The 13,779-nt window shown below is 36.6% G+C and overlaps 1 protein-coding gene across 2 annotated transcripts in view; it reads right to left on the reverse strand.

Moving 5' to 3' along the window:
• Nucleotides 1-13,779, reverse strand: part of LOC142337719 (uncharacterized) — a 154,786-nt gene that overhangs the window by 11,451 nt on the left and 129,556 nt on the right. For both annotated transcript variants that reach the window (XM_075387179.1, XM_075387178.1), the window contains 5 exons: nucleotides 9,687-9,899; nucleotides 3,500-3,676; nucleotides 3,059-3,189; nucleotides 2,529-2,648; nucleotides 2,036-2,126 (listed from right to left, as the gene is read on the reverse strand). In XM_075387179.1, the coding sequence (XP_075243294.1) occupies nucleotides 2,036-2,126; nucleotides 2,529-2,648; nucleotides 3,059-3,189; nucleotides 3,500-3,676; nucleotides 9,687-9,899 (732 nt within the window). The remainder of the gene's footprint in view (nucleotides 1-2,035; nucleotides 2,127-2,528; nucleotides 2,649-3,058; nucleotides 3,190-3,499; nucleotides 3,677-9,686; nucleotides 9,900-13,779) is intronic.

Below are 13,779 nucleotides of genomic sequence, written 5' to 3' on the forward strand. Positions count from 1 at the left end.
GTTTTTGAGGAGCAATAAGACGTGTAAAGATAACCGACTTCTACAAGGTGGCCTAGCGTAACACATGTAATACTTTAGGCGGCATGTTTGACGAGCATTTAAAAAGAGAGAAGAAACAAGATATTGAAGAAGAGAAAACAGACCAAAAAAAGAGAAAAGAATGACAGAAAAAAAAACAAAAGAGAAAAAATAGGAGAAAAAAACAAGAAAAGAAAAAAGAACAGAAGGCAAAAAGCACCAGATAAAAGAAAAAAGACAAAAAAAGACAAAGTAGAGAAAAAAGGAAACAAAAAAATAGAAACAAGCGAGAAAGACAGAAAGTCAGAAAAAATAAAGGGAAAAAAGAGAAAAACAAAGAAAGATAAAAACAGAAAAGAGAGAGGAGAGAAAGAGAGAGAAAGAAAAAAACAAGTGAGACATGGAGAGAAAAAAGACTGAGAAAAGAAAAAATAGAGAAAAAACGCAGAGACGAAAGATAGAACCACAGGAGAGAAACAAAAAAAAGTTTCACCGAAAAGGAAGAGAGAAAAGAAAGAGAAGCGAGAGAAAAGAAATCGCAAAACAAAAAACAGAAAAGAAAAAGACAAAAGACAACAGCAAAAAATAAAGAACAGAAAAGCAAGAGAGAATTAAGAGAAAAAAACTTGAGAGAAATAGAGAAAAACAAGAGATGAAAGAAAGAGAGAAGAGGAACTGAAAGAAAACAATAATAGAGGAAAGGAATAAAAAAAGAACAGAAGAGAAAGAGGTAAAATAAAGGGCGAAAAGAGACAGAAAAGAAAGACAGGAAACAGACAAGCAAGAGAGAAAAGACAGAGTATAGCACAAAAAGAAAGACAGAAAAGACAGAGAAAAGCGAGAAAAAAAAAGAAAGGAAGGAGAAAAGAAGGAGAAAATGGAAAGCAATACAAAAAAAAGGACAGGAACAAAACACAGAAAAGAAAAAGAGATAAGTAAGAGAGGCGAAGAAAAAAGAAAGAGAGAAACGAAAGGCAGAAAAAAGGAAAGAAACGAAAGTGAAGACAAAGACAGAAGAAAAATAGAAAAGAAACAGGAAAGAACGACAAAATGAAAAACTAAAGAGAGAAACAATAGAGAGAAATATTCAGAAAGGCAGAAAAAACATGTAAGAAAGATAAATGAAGGAGAGAGAGAGAGAGAATGAGAGAATAGAGACAGCAAAACGATAAATTAAACAAAACTGAAAAGAGACAGAAAAAATTAACACAAAGAATGAGAGAAAAGAAAAAAATGAAGAAAAGCAAAGTTCAGAAACAAACGAAAGAGAAACGGCGGACGAAAAAGAACAGAAAAAAAAAGAGAAAAAAAGAGAAAGAAAAAGTCAAAAGAAACAAAAGAAAAGGGGCAGAATAGACGAAGAGAAAGAAATGAGAGAAAAGAAAGACAGAAACAAAAGACAGAAAAAAAGAGAAAAGAAAGACAGAAAGAAAGAAAAGAACAAAAAATGAAGGAAAGAACAAATAAAAACAAAAAAACAGATAAGAGATATAATGAGGGGAAAACGAAAAGCAGAAAAACAAAACAGCAACAGAGAAAAGTCAAGACAAAGGCAGAAGCGATCAAATTAAAAATCGAGAAGTTTCCATTTCTAAAAATTTTTCAATCTTAGCTTTTCTTTGTTGAGGAATATGTAATTTGCATCACCAAATAAGAACACATGAGTTGTTTTAATTTTTGGTTTTTTTGCTTAGATTTGCCTTCTCGGTCGCTGATTTTCTCTTCCATCTGAGTATTTCGGTCATTGAAGTCTTCCGAATCAGTTTTTCGGACATTGACCGAAAAGCGCGTTTTCGGTCATTGACCTCTACTTATGAGTCCGCTTAACTATGCTTGTTCTATAGGTCTCTTAAACATGCCACTCGAAGCACTTAAACATGCAGCCCTATAAACTGTCACTCATTTAATATATAAGATGATCCTTAAATAATAAATGTTATCTTGTAAGATCTTGCTAACCAATATTTCATCTTGGACGATAATTTCTTTTGTCGAATACGGCAAGAGGTGAACTTACTTGCAATTGAGTCCATACTTCCTGGAGGGACAGTTCTCTTCACAGCCATACCCAGTTGTACCCATAGGACATCTCTCGCCACAATCACGACCTCAAATATACAAGATAAGTGCATCACGAAATTCTGAATTAAGCTGAGGATAAATAAGATGACAATGTTCGATTTTTAAACTCGGATATCTTATCGTTTCGAGAACAGTTAAAAGATAACGTATCATGAGCGTACCAAAGGTTCAAGGTAACATTTAGCGTTGAAGTCGTGATATTTGAAGACACCAATTTTTTTTTACTATGAACAAATTCTGATCGCGCCACTTTTTACAATGAGAACTCTGAAAAAAACGATCTCATAAAACAATTGCGATCAATATGTTGGAATATAAAACTGAAATTCGATGATAAGGTATTTTTTTGTGTTCAAAATCTGGAAAGAGCGAAAAGATGACCTAATCGTATTTGGTGCTAAAGAAAGCGTTGAAGAGTTAGTTTTTACCTGTGTATCCAATGGGACAGTTGCAAGTGCCGTCTTTTTCACACTTGCCCCCATGTTCACACCTCGCCTTCTGAGAACAATTGAACCCAAAGTGACACTCACTGCACTCCATACAGGTACCTGCACACAGCACAGAGAGGATGCAAACTATACTTGACCCCTATTCACCTAATTTTCTCCGTCATAAAACACTGAAGCCATTATACGATGCCCTTGTGGAATATATTGTTAACTTGGGGTATAATGCCTTTGTCGCTGTTTTCTACATAAGAGTGGTTTTATTGTAATATTTCAAAGAGATGGCCGCCCGTTGCCGTGCTGGAGCATCAAGGAAATTTTTGAGAAAATTCTGCGGTTCAAGCCTTTGCCTCACATTGGCATCAAAAAACATAACTCCTGTTCATTCCGATTAATTGCCATATGTGTGTGTTGTTGGAGACAACACACTCACCCCCTCAGAGGTCACGACGCGCACCCTCAAGGGAAAGGGTTGGAAGAATTACATACGCTGCTGATTACGAGTTGCTAACCTTCGACATACATTGAGTGCAGAGGACATTCACATTGACCTGTCCTGGGGTTACAATCAACACCAGATGGGCAATCACAAGGCAGGCAGTTCGGTCCCCACTCACGTCCAGAAATGCAAGCTTCACGACACCTGCAAAAAGTCTGAGTTATTACTCCAAAAACAACAGATTTTCAAGGCTGCATCAATAACCAAAAATTGAATAGCTTCGAAAGAATGTTTTTGTCATCAGAACCTACATAGTTTTTAATTTTCGATCATCGGCTCGGTGTATTTTATTATGACAAAAGTATAAATTGCGTTGGAAAACGTATAAAAAGTAAATTCTAAACTTAGTAGAACAAGGGATTGCGAGCAAAATTTTACTAACAAGGGGTATCAAAAATGTATCGCAAAGTAAGAACAATCTAATAGAATGCAGATGAGTTCTGCGTATACTGACCTTGTGTTATTCTTGTATCCGTACTCGCATATGAATTGGTACATGACTGTGTTGTCACATTTGGCAACATTAGGGGTACAGCAGTAGGCATCCGGTGCAATCTTACAGTCCACTTCCTGGCAGCACTTTCCAGAATATCCAGGGTAGCACTGGCACTGCCCGTCGTTTACGTCACACCTGTGACAGTTGATCCAATAAGTAATTTGTCACAAATGGTTCTTTGGACTTATTATTATTATTATTAAATTGACTTGGTACCCGCGATGCGGGAATCACTTTGTTAATTAATTACAAAAACAGGACCAATTAACAGGATACTGATAGTATTTAAAGTTCAAAGCCTTTAATTTCAACAGAGAGTTCAGCTGTTTCCGAAATAACACTGTTGGACATGTCCAGTCAAAAGTTGAGATGTCATTTCGCTGGGTGAGAACATTTGCATTTTTCACAACTCTCAAGACAAAATACTCTTCCAATTTGACTGATTTCGTCCAATTAAAATTGGTCCTCAAAAATTGTTTTGCTGCAGAACGGTTACTGCGTGGTCCCTTGAAAACTTTCCAATAATCATCAAACTTAAGGGCAGTATCACAGTTGTAAATTTTGTTCAGCATAAAAGATCATTTCGAACCAAAAGAAAACTGATTGGCAACAAATTGTTGTAAATGAGGCTCTGATTGTAGTCACTAGCTGTAAAAAAGTTCTTATTTAAAGCCCACTTGAGCGCTCGTCTTTGCATCTTTTCTAAATTTCTGCAATTTGGCCAATTCGAGAACCATACATTTGACGCGTAAAGGAGAATTGATAAAATTTAACTTTTGTATAAACTTACTTTTACTCTCGTATTTGTAGAAAAGGGAACGTTTCTCTTCAAGAAAAAAAGCTTTTGTTGTGCCTTTGATAGCCGCTGATTGATATGACTGTCCCATTTCAAATTATTAGTAATAACTATACCAAGATCATTCATCGAAGATTTGCATGTAATTTCGGTATCATCTGCATACAAGTGGGCACTACACTGATCTAACTTTTTTACATCAAAACATATAGCTTCAAACTTTGCATTGTTGAATTCCATTCTGTTTTCTTTTGACCATCAAGCATAGGTTTTATTTGATAACCAGCAACGGTAAACATAACCTCGCCAAATTTGGAAGTCCAAACCTCACAAATTTGCCCAAACCCACAATGAATTCGTATCTCATAAGCAGTTCTGATTAACGGTAAACTTAGACTTCTTCAATGGGTAATAAATTGAATTGTTATTGAATTTTCTCCTTTATCACAATTTTGGCCAATCTTTGTTATATCTGGAGTTACCTCATACTGTGGTCGTCAGACACTGACTGTGGTCTTTAATCACTGAGCAGTCCATTACAAAGAACGGCAAACCTACAGTCACTCTAGGACCAGTGAGTTGGAGCTAAGAATGAATTTACAGAGTTTAATCTCCAAGAGTTTTTGTTTGAACCGCAGTTCCCTTTCCGTGATGTCGCTGTCATGTAGTATTACACGGGCAGACTTCCTACGATGTTAGGCGAACACGCCAGCATACTGGGGATGTTTCTAATGCTGAAAACGGTTCTTACCGCCGCGCAAATTCAATGATCTTGGAAGCAGGCAATTTCCACAATAATAACACATTGCAGTTGACGGTGTGCTCACGGACTTCAAGGATCTCACAATCAATCACTTGTCAAGAAATTCAAACTTTCGCAGAACTCGAGCAGTTTTCAAATTTGGCAGTCTGTTCACGTTTCTCAATCGAGACCGCCAAGATGGCTTCATGGCGTTTCCGCTATCAAATCCACAATTAAAGTGAAGACAATCGACAGTTTTCAACATCGCCAAACTCATCGAACTTTATAGGCTAGTTTTCTAGTTTTTGAAAAAATACGTGATAGAATAACTCCATACCTAAATACCTCACACGACTGGCTCGAATCAAGAAAACTATAAGTTATCTGCTGAAAAATCAAGTGCAACTGCGTTCACAACCTGGAGCAAGGAGGCCAAGTTCGACCCACACCTCACTATCAACAATTCACCAATACCAGTAAAGACCAAACTCAAAGTACTGGGTGTTAGCTTCGATAGTATGCTCAATTTTGGAGAACATGTAAGAAGCATCAAAAAGAAATCACAAAAGCGGAATAACATACTTAAAAAGATTGCTGGTAGCGACTGGGGATGCACAAAAGAGACACTCTCAGTGACTTACAAAGCTATTGGTCGAAGCGTCTTGAAATTCAGTGTCTCCATTTGGGGTTCCACAGTTAGCAATATAAGCTGGAACCATCTGCAAACGCAACAAAACATTGCTCTTCGCACAATTACTGGCTGTGCAAAAATGTCTGACATCAATGTTTTACACAATGAGGGTGAAATGCTGCCTGTCAAAGCTCAAATTAAAATGTTAGCACAGCAATTCCTAGCTGGCAGATATCAGAGCCACCCTGCTGATCATGAAACAACCTCTTCAACCAGTCTTCGTCCCGTGAGACCGACACTAAATGATAGTTATAGGGAACGCGTGAAGCAACACACAAACAATAGAGAGCAATTAAATCACAAAGAATACAAGTATGCGCTCAAAAGTATCCACCGACACCCGGTCCATACTCTGCAGAACGCAGACAGCAAGCAACTAGGTACACCTCCCCCAAATATAACAGAAGAAGAACAAACATTGCCACGATTTGCACGTATCCGACTAGCGCAACTGAGAACTGGATACTGTCCCCTGCTAAACTCTTACTTAAGTGGAAACTTTAACAATGTTGATAATTGCTGTCCCAAATGTGATGTAGCGCCACATGACGTAAACGACATTTTCAACTGCAGTAAGAATAAAATGGACCTAAAATTAATTGATCTGTGGGAAAGACCAGTAGAGGTAGCCAAATGGCTGGACCTAATTCCATTATTCCTAGCCGACCGCACTACACTGAAAAATCCGCCCTCCTTGCTCCTTTCCTCTGAAGTTGACGATGCCCCTCCTGAACCCGGGGAACGCATAACATTCACCACGGCGTAGATGCAGAAAGGTTGCCGCACCACAAGCAAGTTGTGGATAGGCAGTCACACACTACTACTAATATACCAATTATTATTATGATACAAATGCAATCTAGGGTACCAGTTAAAAACGGCGATAAGAACCTGTATTCCGCCAAAATTACCCGCGAATTGCTGCTCTGTGCGACAGCTACAACAACAACAACAACAACAACAACAACTTTATGTGCTTCTCACCATTCGATAATCTCTTCTCCATTTACTCTTGCTTATTCGGTGGCACGAGGCATGAAAACGTTCCCAAATTTGTCATTGGGTGCAAAGCATCACAAAAGCCACACTTCTTTACGCCGCAAAGCCTACAAGAGAACAAGAAACTTTGCTTGATTTTTTTCGGGGGCTTTCACGGCCCAGATTTTAAGATTAGAGTTATAAGAAAGCGTAGAAAACAGTGATAGTAAGGAGCATTTAGTTCAAAGTTTAGGAAATTTGGAATTATCCGCCACTTTTGTCGTGACGATTTGTGCTTTAAAGCTACGGTCGAACTAAAACTGCCAACAAAGTGCTCGTATACTTAAATAAAAGAAAACCTAATGAATTTTGTTTTCGACAAAAGTTTTTCATTTCACTAAACCCGAATTAAAAAGTTAAAATGCTGGTTTGAACATACTCAGTATTATTATCAACAGAATTCAGTTTCTGAAATATGTCTAAGATCATTATTAACAGAATTGAGAACTCTGTGTGCTCATTGAATGCAAATAAAGACCGTTGAAAAAAGTGACATACATCGTGGACAAATGTGACGAGGTATCAAAGGCCAAATGTACGTTCTGCGGCGTAATGTGAGATAATAGGCCCAAAGAGATAATAGGCCACACACCCAAGAAAATTGTTTCGCAATAATCGCCAGAAGGGGCGACCCGCCGCACGATATTCATACGCGCAACAGGTAAAAACACTACAGGAAAGCATGCCAGCACGCGGTAATTCGTCCCTTTCGGATGTCGCTGAGACAGGCTTATATATAGTGGATTATTTTTTCACCAAAAACAATTTTTCGATTGTTAGCACCCCAGAATTTTTGCCAGTTTCAACATTTTGACTTCTGTGGCTCGGAAAAATGAAAAAGTCATTTGTCGACACTCTTGCATCTCGACTGCCACAGGCAGTTGCCACGAGAGATCCCAAAAGATTGAATCAACCGTCCAAACAATTCGGTTGATAATTTTTATGAATTATGACCCTTACATCAGTTCGAGAAGTTAAACGCGCAAAAAGCCTGGAAAACAGTAAGGAACATATCAAAAACTTAACAATTTTACATTAAATAGTTTTTATAGGTTTATAAATTTCAAAGTGCGTGTTTTCGAACAAGGTTACGCAACTCGAAATCACTTCTAAACTCTGAATGAAGTGCATCTTGAATCGCTAAAATTTTTGTTGTAACTACACTTAACCTTATTGCACTCCTCACTTGGCAGGTTTCATAATGCACCAACTATGCACATGGTTTCAATCGATGATTCCAAATTTTATTAGAAGCATGAGCAAAATTGCAAAGCACTTCCCTGAATAATTTAGTTAGATTCAGTGTTGAAAAATTGGTTCCCAGGTTAAACAAAGCCGGCAGATTGCCGGAAAACAGCCGCGATAGACGCTTGTGGACTTCTGTGAATTGAAAAACTAAAGAAATCAGATGGACAGATAGACCACCACACATTTTATAGACCGCTAGATTTTTTAGTTATATTCGCACTGTCATTTATATGAGACAGATACGCTCTATAAGGAAAAAGCCTAACGGAGCTTTTTCAAAAATAGTATTCAAAATCAAAATTTGACGACTCTAATACTCAAGAATTAGGGCATATACGTTTGGCACTACTTAGATACGCACTATTAACCTTCAACTCGTAAATGTTCATAAAATTTGAAGTTCATTAAGCGAGTTTAGAAGTCAATTTTTTGAGTGAGGTAAGTCACGCGATCGACCTGAAAGCAGAAAAAATGACGTCACGCACACCAGTTTTAACAGCAAAGCAATAGAAACCACAAATCGAAAATTTCAATTCCAAGAAGTCAGGTTGCATGGATCATCGATGGAGACGACAAATTAAAGTTAAAAAAACATAATCGAAAGAATTCCGGAAAGGACTCAAAGAGTCGCCTTTGTGGAAGAAATATCTTTTAAAACAACTGGTTTCTACTAAAGTGACTACTAAAAATAAAAAAAAAATCAGTGAAAAAATGAAGATAGCCCATGAAGATATTTTTTGGAAGAAAAATTTGAATACTGCAAGAAATTGCCAAGAATTGTTACAAAATTTGTCAATTTCCGTAAGTTCTCTTAATCGAAACACAAATTGACATTACAAAAACAGTAATCAATTGGTAACTAAAATAAAATTTTGCCGCTTTAACTATACACATTAGTTGTCGCTTAAAATCACAATGAACGCAAAAAAAACTGAATGACCAAAAAATTAATCAAATCGAAATTAATCATGGAAAAGACTAAAAAGACAAAACTATATTCAAACGCAACAATTCGTATGTTACCAAAACCAAGCCCTAATAATACTCGAAAAAAAATTGTGTTCAATGTTTGTAAAAATGAAGCTAGCAAAACCTCAGTGTCATATAATGTTAAACAAAATCACTATGATTTTCAATTGAATAAAGGCAGGGCGAATAAAAATATAGGTGTTGGAGAATGTTAGAAAACATCATGCTAGAATATGGAGAATAAAAACATTGAGAAAAAGATTTACAAAGTTAATTCGCAATTTCTAAAAAATCAAAAAACTAATTTGGAAACTCTAAGAATATTACATAGCTACCTTCCTGTCTCAGTAAGAAGTGAAAACAGCTCAAACGCGTAACATTGAAAGAATTTGAAAAAAGTTTAAAATATGGTAAACATTTTCAGCGACTTTTAAATAGTTATTGACAAAAAACAATTCAATTAGAAACAAAACGAAATTAAAAACACGAATGTGCGGCAAAAGACTTTTTATGGTGATTAAACTCTTAATAAATTGACAAAACCGCCAAAATCGGATAAGTATGTGTACAATTTTATAAAACAATAACACCACACGTCAGAAAGAGGCATGCCCAATAATAGCTGCTATCGCTTCGCGGCTATTAATTACGGATAACAGACCTTCCGCCATCTCCACAGCAACAATCTTGTTCACACCTCTCTCCCCAGTGGTAATTGTCACACACTTCACACGTGTGCTCAGTGGTACCTGGATCACAGACACACTCGCCAGTGACGTGGTGGCATTCTGAGTTGGGCATGCAGGCACACTCGCGTGAACAGTTCTGTCCGTAGTAGCCAGGAGGACAAGCATGGCTACATCTCTCGAGAAACCTACAAAAGGCATGCGGTTGCATTTTTCCGAATTTTTCGTTTATGTGAAATCAGAAGAGGCACAATATTTACAAAACATAGCTGATGTGCAGAAAATAGCCGCAACCCTAGTGATGAGCGGATTCAAATCTTGCAAGAATCTTGCAAGATGATTCAAAACTTGCAAGATTCTTGCAAGAATCTTGCAAGATATCAATCAAGGCCAAAAAATAAAACTGGGTACAAGTGTTTTAGGAAACATCTTTGAAGCAAGTTTTTCTTTACTGAACAAGTTACGAAGCCTTATTCAATGAAAAAAAAAATAGCCAGGATTCAAAATCTTGCAAGAATCTTGCAAGAATCTTGCAAGAATCTTGCAAGATTTTGAATTCCGGAAAAAATATTTATGTGTTTTTGGTAGCTAAAACTAACTGAAAACCAAATATCATGACTGATATCAGAATTCGTGATCAGCAAAACTGAAAATAAATGACTTTTTTCGTCAACGCCTTTTGAATGTGAAATCTTGCAAGAATCTTGCAAGATTCTTGCAAGATTTTGAATTCACATACAACTTTCCGACAAATAAATAGAAATTACTCGAGGCAATCAAATCCGTCTTTTTAAAGTTCAATTTACCTAATAAAAAACAGGAATATTTCAATATTTTTCTCATCTTTCATTAAAACAAATTATTTTTAGAGAAGCAAACAGTTGGGACTTTTTGTTACTGACCCTGTCCGTAATTTGGCATGTTTTTGTTGTCTTAAAAGAATTCCAATTAATTTGAAGTCTAAATATCTTCCTAAGGAGATTTAAATTAACCCATGATGCATTCAGTTGATAGCTATTAGTGTTAATGTCCTTGAAGTGTTTCCATTAAAAAAAATCGGTGTGTTTTTGAAAATTCATCTTTTGTTCTTCTTTTATTCGATTTATTGTTCAAACTTCATGTGAGAAAATCAACCCTGGCTTTCTGGTAAATCAAACATTAACTTCGTTTTTGATCTTATGCTAGGTAATGCTTCTTTTTGGGTCAAAGAACAAAGAGAAAGCAACAGTCGGAGTTTTTTTTTCTGATATTTTGCAATGTACCACAACAAACTAATTGTAAAAATGATATAATAGTTCCTTCAACCAATCTTAAAGTCATGTCATAGAAAGAAAAAAACTGTTTCAAAAACATGGCATTTCGGTTCTAGGCTGTTTTTAATAACTCTTGTTCGAAATCTTTTTTTGTCAAATCACACAAAAGACACCGGCCTCAAGGGCGAGGTGGGAATTTTCTCCCAGTTCACAGTAGTGGTCTTGGGTGTCCATAACTACTAAGTGGACTTCAATTACGTTCAGAATTGTCCACGTTGCACCGTTTTTAGCCGTTCTGCTCAATTGTTTGAGAAGTTTGTGTCTCCCATTAGCCCAAAATTCGCGGGTACGCTTCATGTGTTTGACGATTTCTCTAAAACTACTTTACCAAATTGAACGGAAATTGTCTTTTTTGATGAACACTGAATGATTTTTTTGCAGTGTTTAGTTGGTTTCCCAACTCGGCCTAATAAACAATTTACTAATGTTTAAACTTGAAAAAGTTGAAGTAAACATTAATTTTTTTGGGGCTCGCTTATTGTTTCTGACGATTTTTCTTGAACTACTCCGCCAATTTGGCCAGACATAGTATCGTTTTGTTGAATGTAGGTTTTTCCAGTGTTTACGGTCTTGAATTAGTATCTAAATTGGCCTGCTCGGGACGTTAGTAAGCTGTAAATCTTACAATTTTAAAAAAGAATTATATTTTTATTGTTTTTCAGTTCTGATGTAGTTTCTCTTCTAAATTGGTTATTGTTGCTTGCAGATTGTGTTATTTTGGCTTTGTTTTGGTCCTTGACGTTTTTCAAAACTTAGTTTTTGGGAAATCATCAATTTTTCATTCTTTGCGAAATCATGAAGTTCTTGTTAGAGGTCTTTTTTATCAAAACACACAAAACCACCTGGTTTTAGGGCGAGGTGGGAATTTTTTCCCACTCCTTAGTGGAGATGTTGGGTGTTCATTAACTACAAAGTGGACTGGAATTGCGTTCAGAAGTGTCCGCGCGGCACAATTTTTAGTCGTTTTGCATAATTTTGCGAGAATTTTTGGGTCTCCCAATAACCCAGAAATCGGGGTTCGCCTCATGTGTTTTATGATTTCTTCAAAACCACTGTACCAAATAGTACGGGCATTGTTGCGTTTTGTTGACTCTGAACTTCCATTGCTTGCAGTATTCATTGGTTTCTCAAGTTGTTCTAATCAAAAAGATATTAATGTTTAACTTTGGAAAAAATGAAATAAAAATTTACATATTTGAGGGCACGCTCATTGTTTCTGACAATTTTTCCTGAACTACTTTGCCAAATCGGCCAAACATAATCGCATTTTCTACTGTTAATTTATCAAATGTCTGCGTTCTTGAATTTATGTCTAAATTGGCCTGCTCAGAACGCTATTAAGCTGTAAACCTTAAAAATTACAAAAAAAAATTTTTTTTAAATTGTTTTTCAGTTCTGATATAGTTTTTCATCTAAATTGGTTATTGTTGCTTGCAAATTGTGTTGTTGTGGCTTTGTTTCAGTCCCTGAAGTTTTTCAAATTTTAGTTTTTGGGAAATCATCAATTTTTCATTCTTTGCGAAATCAAGAAATTCTAGTTAGAGCTCTTTTGTCTTTTTTATCAAAACACACAAAATAACCTGGCCTCTAGGGCGAGGTGGGAATTTTTTCCCACTTCGCAGTGGGTGTCTTGGGTGTTCAGTAACCACTCAGTGGATTAGAATTAAGTTCTGAAGTGTCCGATTGGTACCGTTTTTAGTCGTTTTGCATAATTTTGCGAGAATTTGGGGGTCTAGAAGTCGGAGGTATGCTTCATGTGTTTGACGATTTCTCCAAAACTACTGTACCAAATGAGAAGGGCATTTCCGCAATTTGTTGTTCCTAAACCCTCCTAGTATACAGTGTTTATAGGTTTCTCGCGTCGGCTTAATAAAAAAACTGGAGGAAAGAAATTGTTTTTATCACATTGAGAAAGGAACTTAATGTTTTGTACTTTTTCCAATTTCTCATTGGATTTTCGACCAAAACGAGTAATTATTGGCTTGATCTCTTGCTATTAGGACGTTCTTCTCTGAAAAGGCTAGTCACAGTCACTGGAAACATCCTTTAGAACTGTTATTCACTAATGAGTGCGGAAAAGCAAATCTAATCTCAAATTTTATGGTTGAGTGTTGTTTTGAGCCATTGAACAAGTTTTTGGGCGTGCGTTTTGTGTTTTCTAGACACCATTTAAGTTGTTCAAGCTAATGAAATCAAATAATGGGGTTAATTCAACAATTTTTCTTTTTTCACGATTTCATCAAATTTCTGTTGATGTTGTTTTATCTCAAAACACACAAAACACCATAACCTTCATGGTGAGGTGGGAAATTTTTTCCCACCTCACCATGAAGGTTTGCCGTGACCTAGAACGTGGAGGTGGACCAGAATTACACCCACAAATACGCCGGGAACGCTGTTTCACGTTGTTTTACGTCGGTTACGGAGATCTTGGGCTTCGATTTTAGCCCAAAAAATTGGGTACAGAACAGTACTTTGTTAATATCTTCTGACGTACTGAACCAAATCAAACGGGAGTGGTCGCATTTTGTTAGCACTGAACCCCCCTTGCTTGCAGTGTTTGGTTGGTTTCCCAAATCGGCCTAATCAAAAAGTTATTAATGTTCAAACTTGAAATAGTTCGAATTTTCGGGCTATTCTGGGTCACCCAAATTTCGGTACTACAAAACACGTGATTTACCCAACAAGTGTTAGTGATTTAGAATCCCCAGTTAGTGGGGAGTCTCCCCATATATATTTTGTATGTAGTTTTCCG

This window comes from Convolutriloba macropyga, chromosome 4 (genome assembly GCF_964194025.1).
Source record: "Convolutriloba macropyga chromosome 4, txConMacr16.3, whole genome shotgun sequence".
In the NCBI taxonomy this organism is placed as follows: domain Eukaryota; kingdom Metazoa; phylum Xenacoelomorpha; order Acoela; family Convolutidae; genus Convolutriloba; species Convolutriloba macropyga.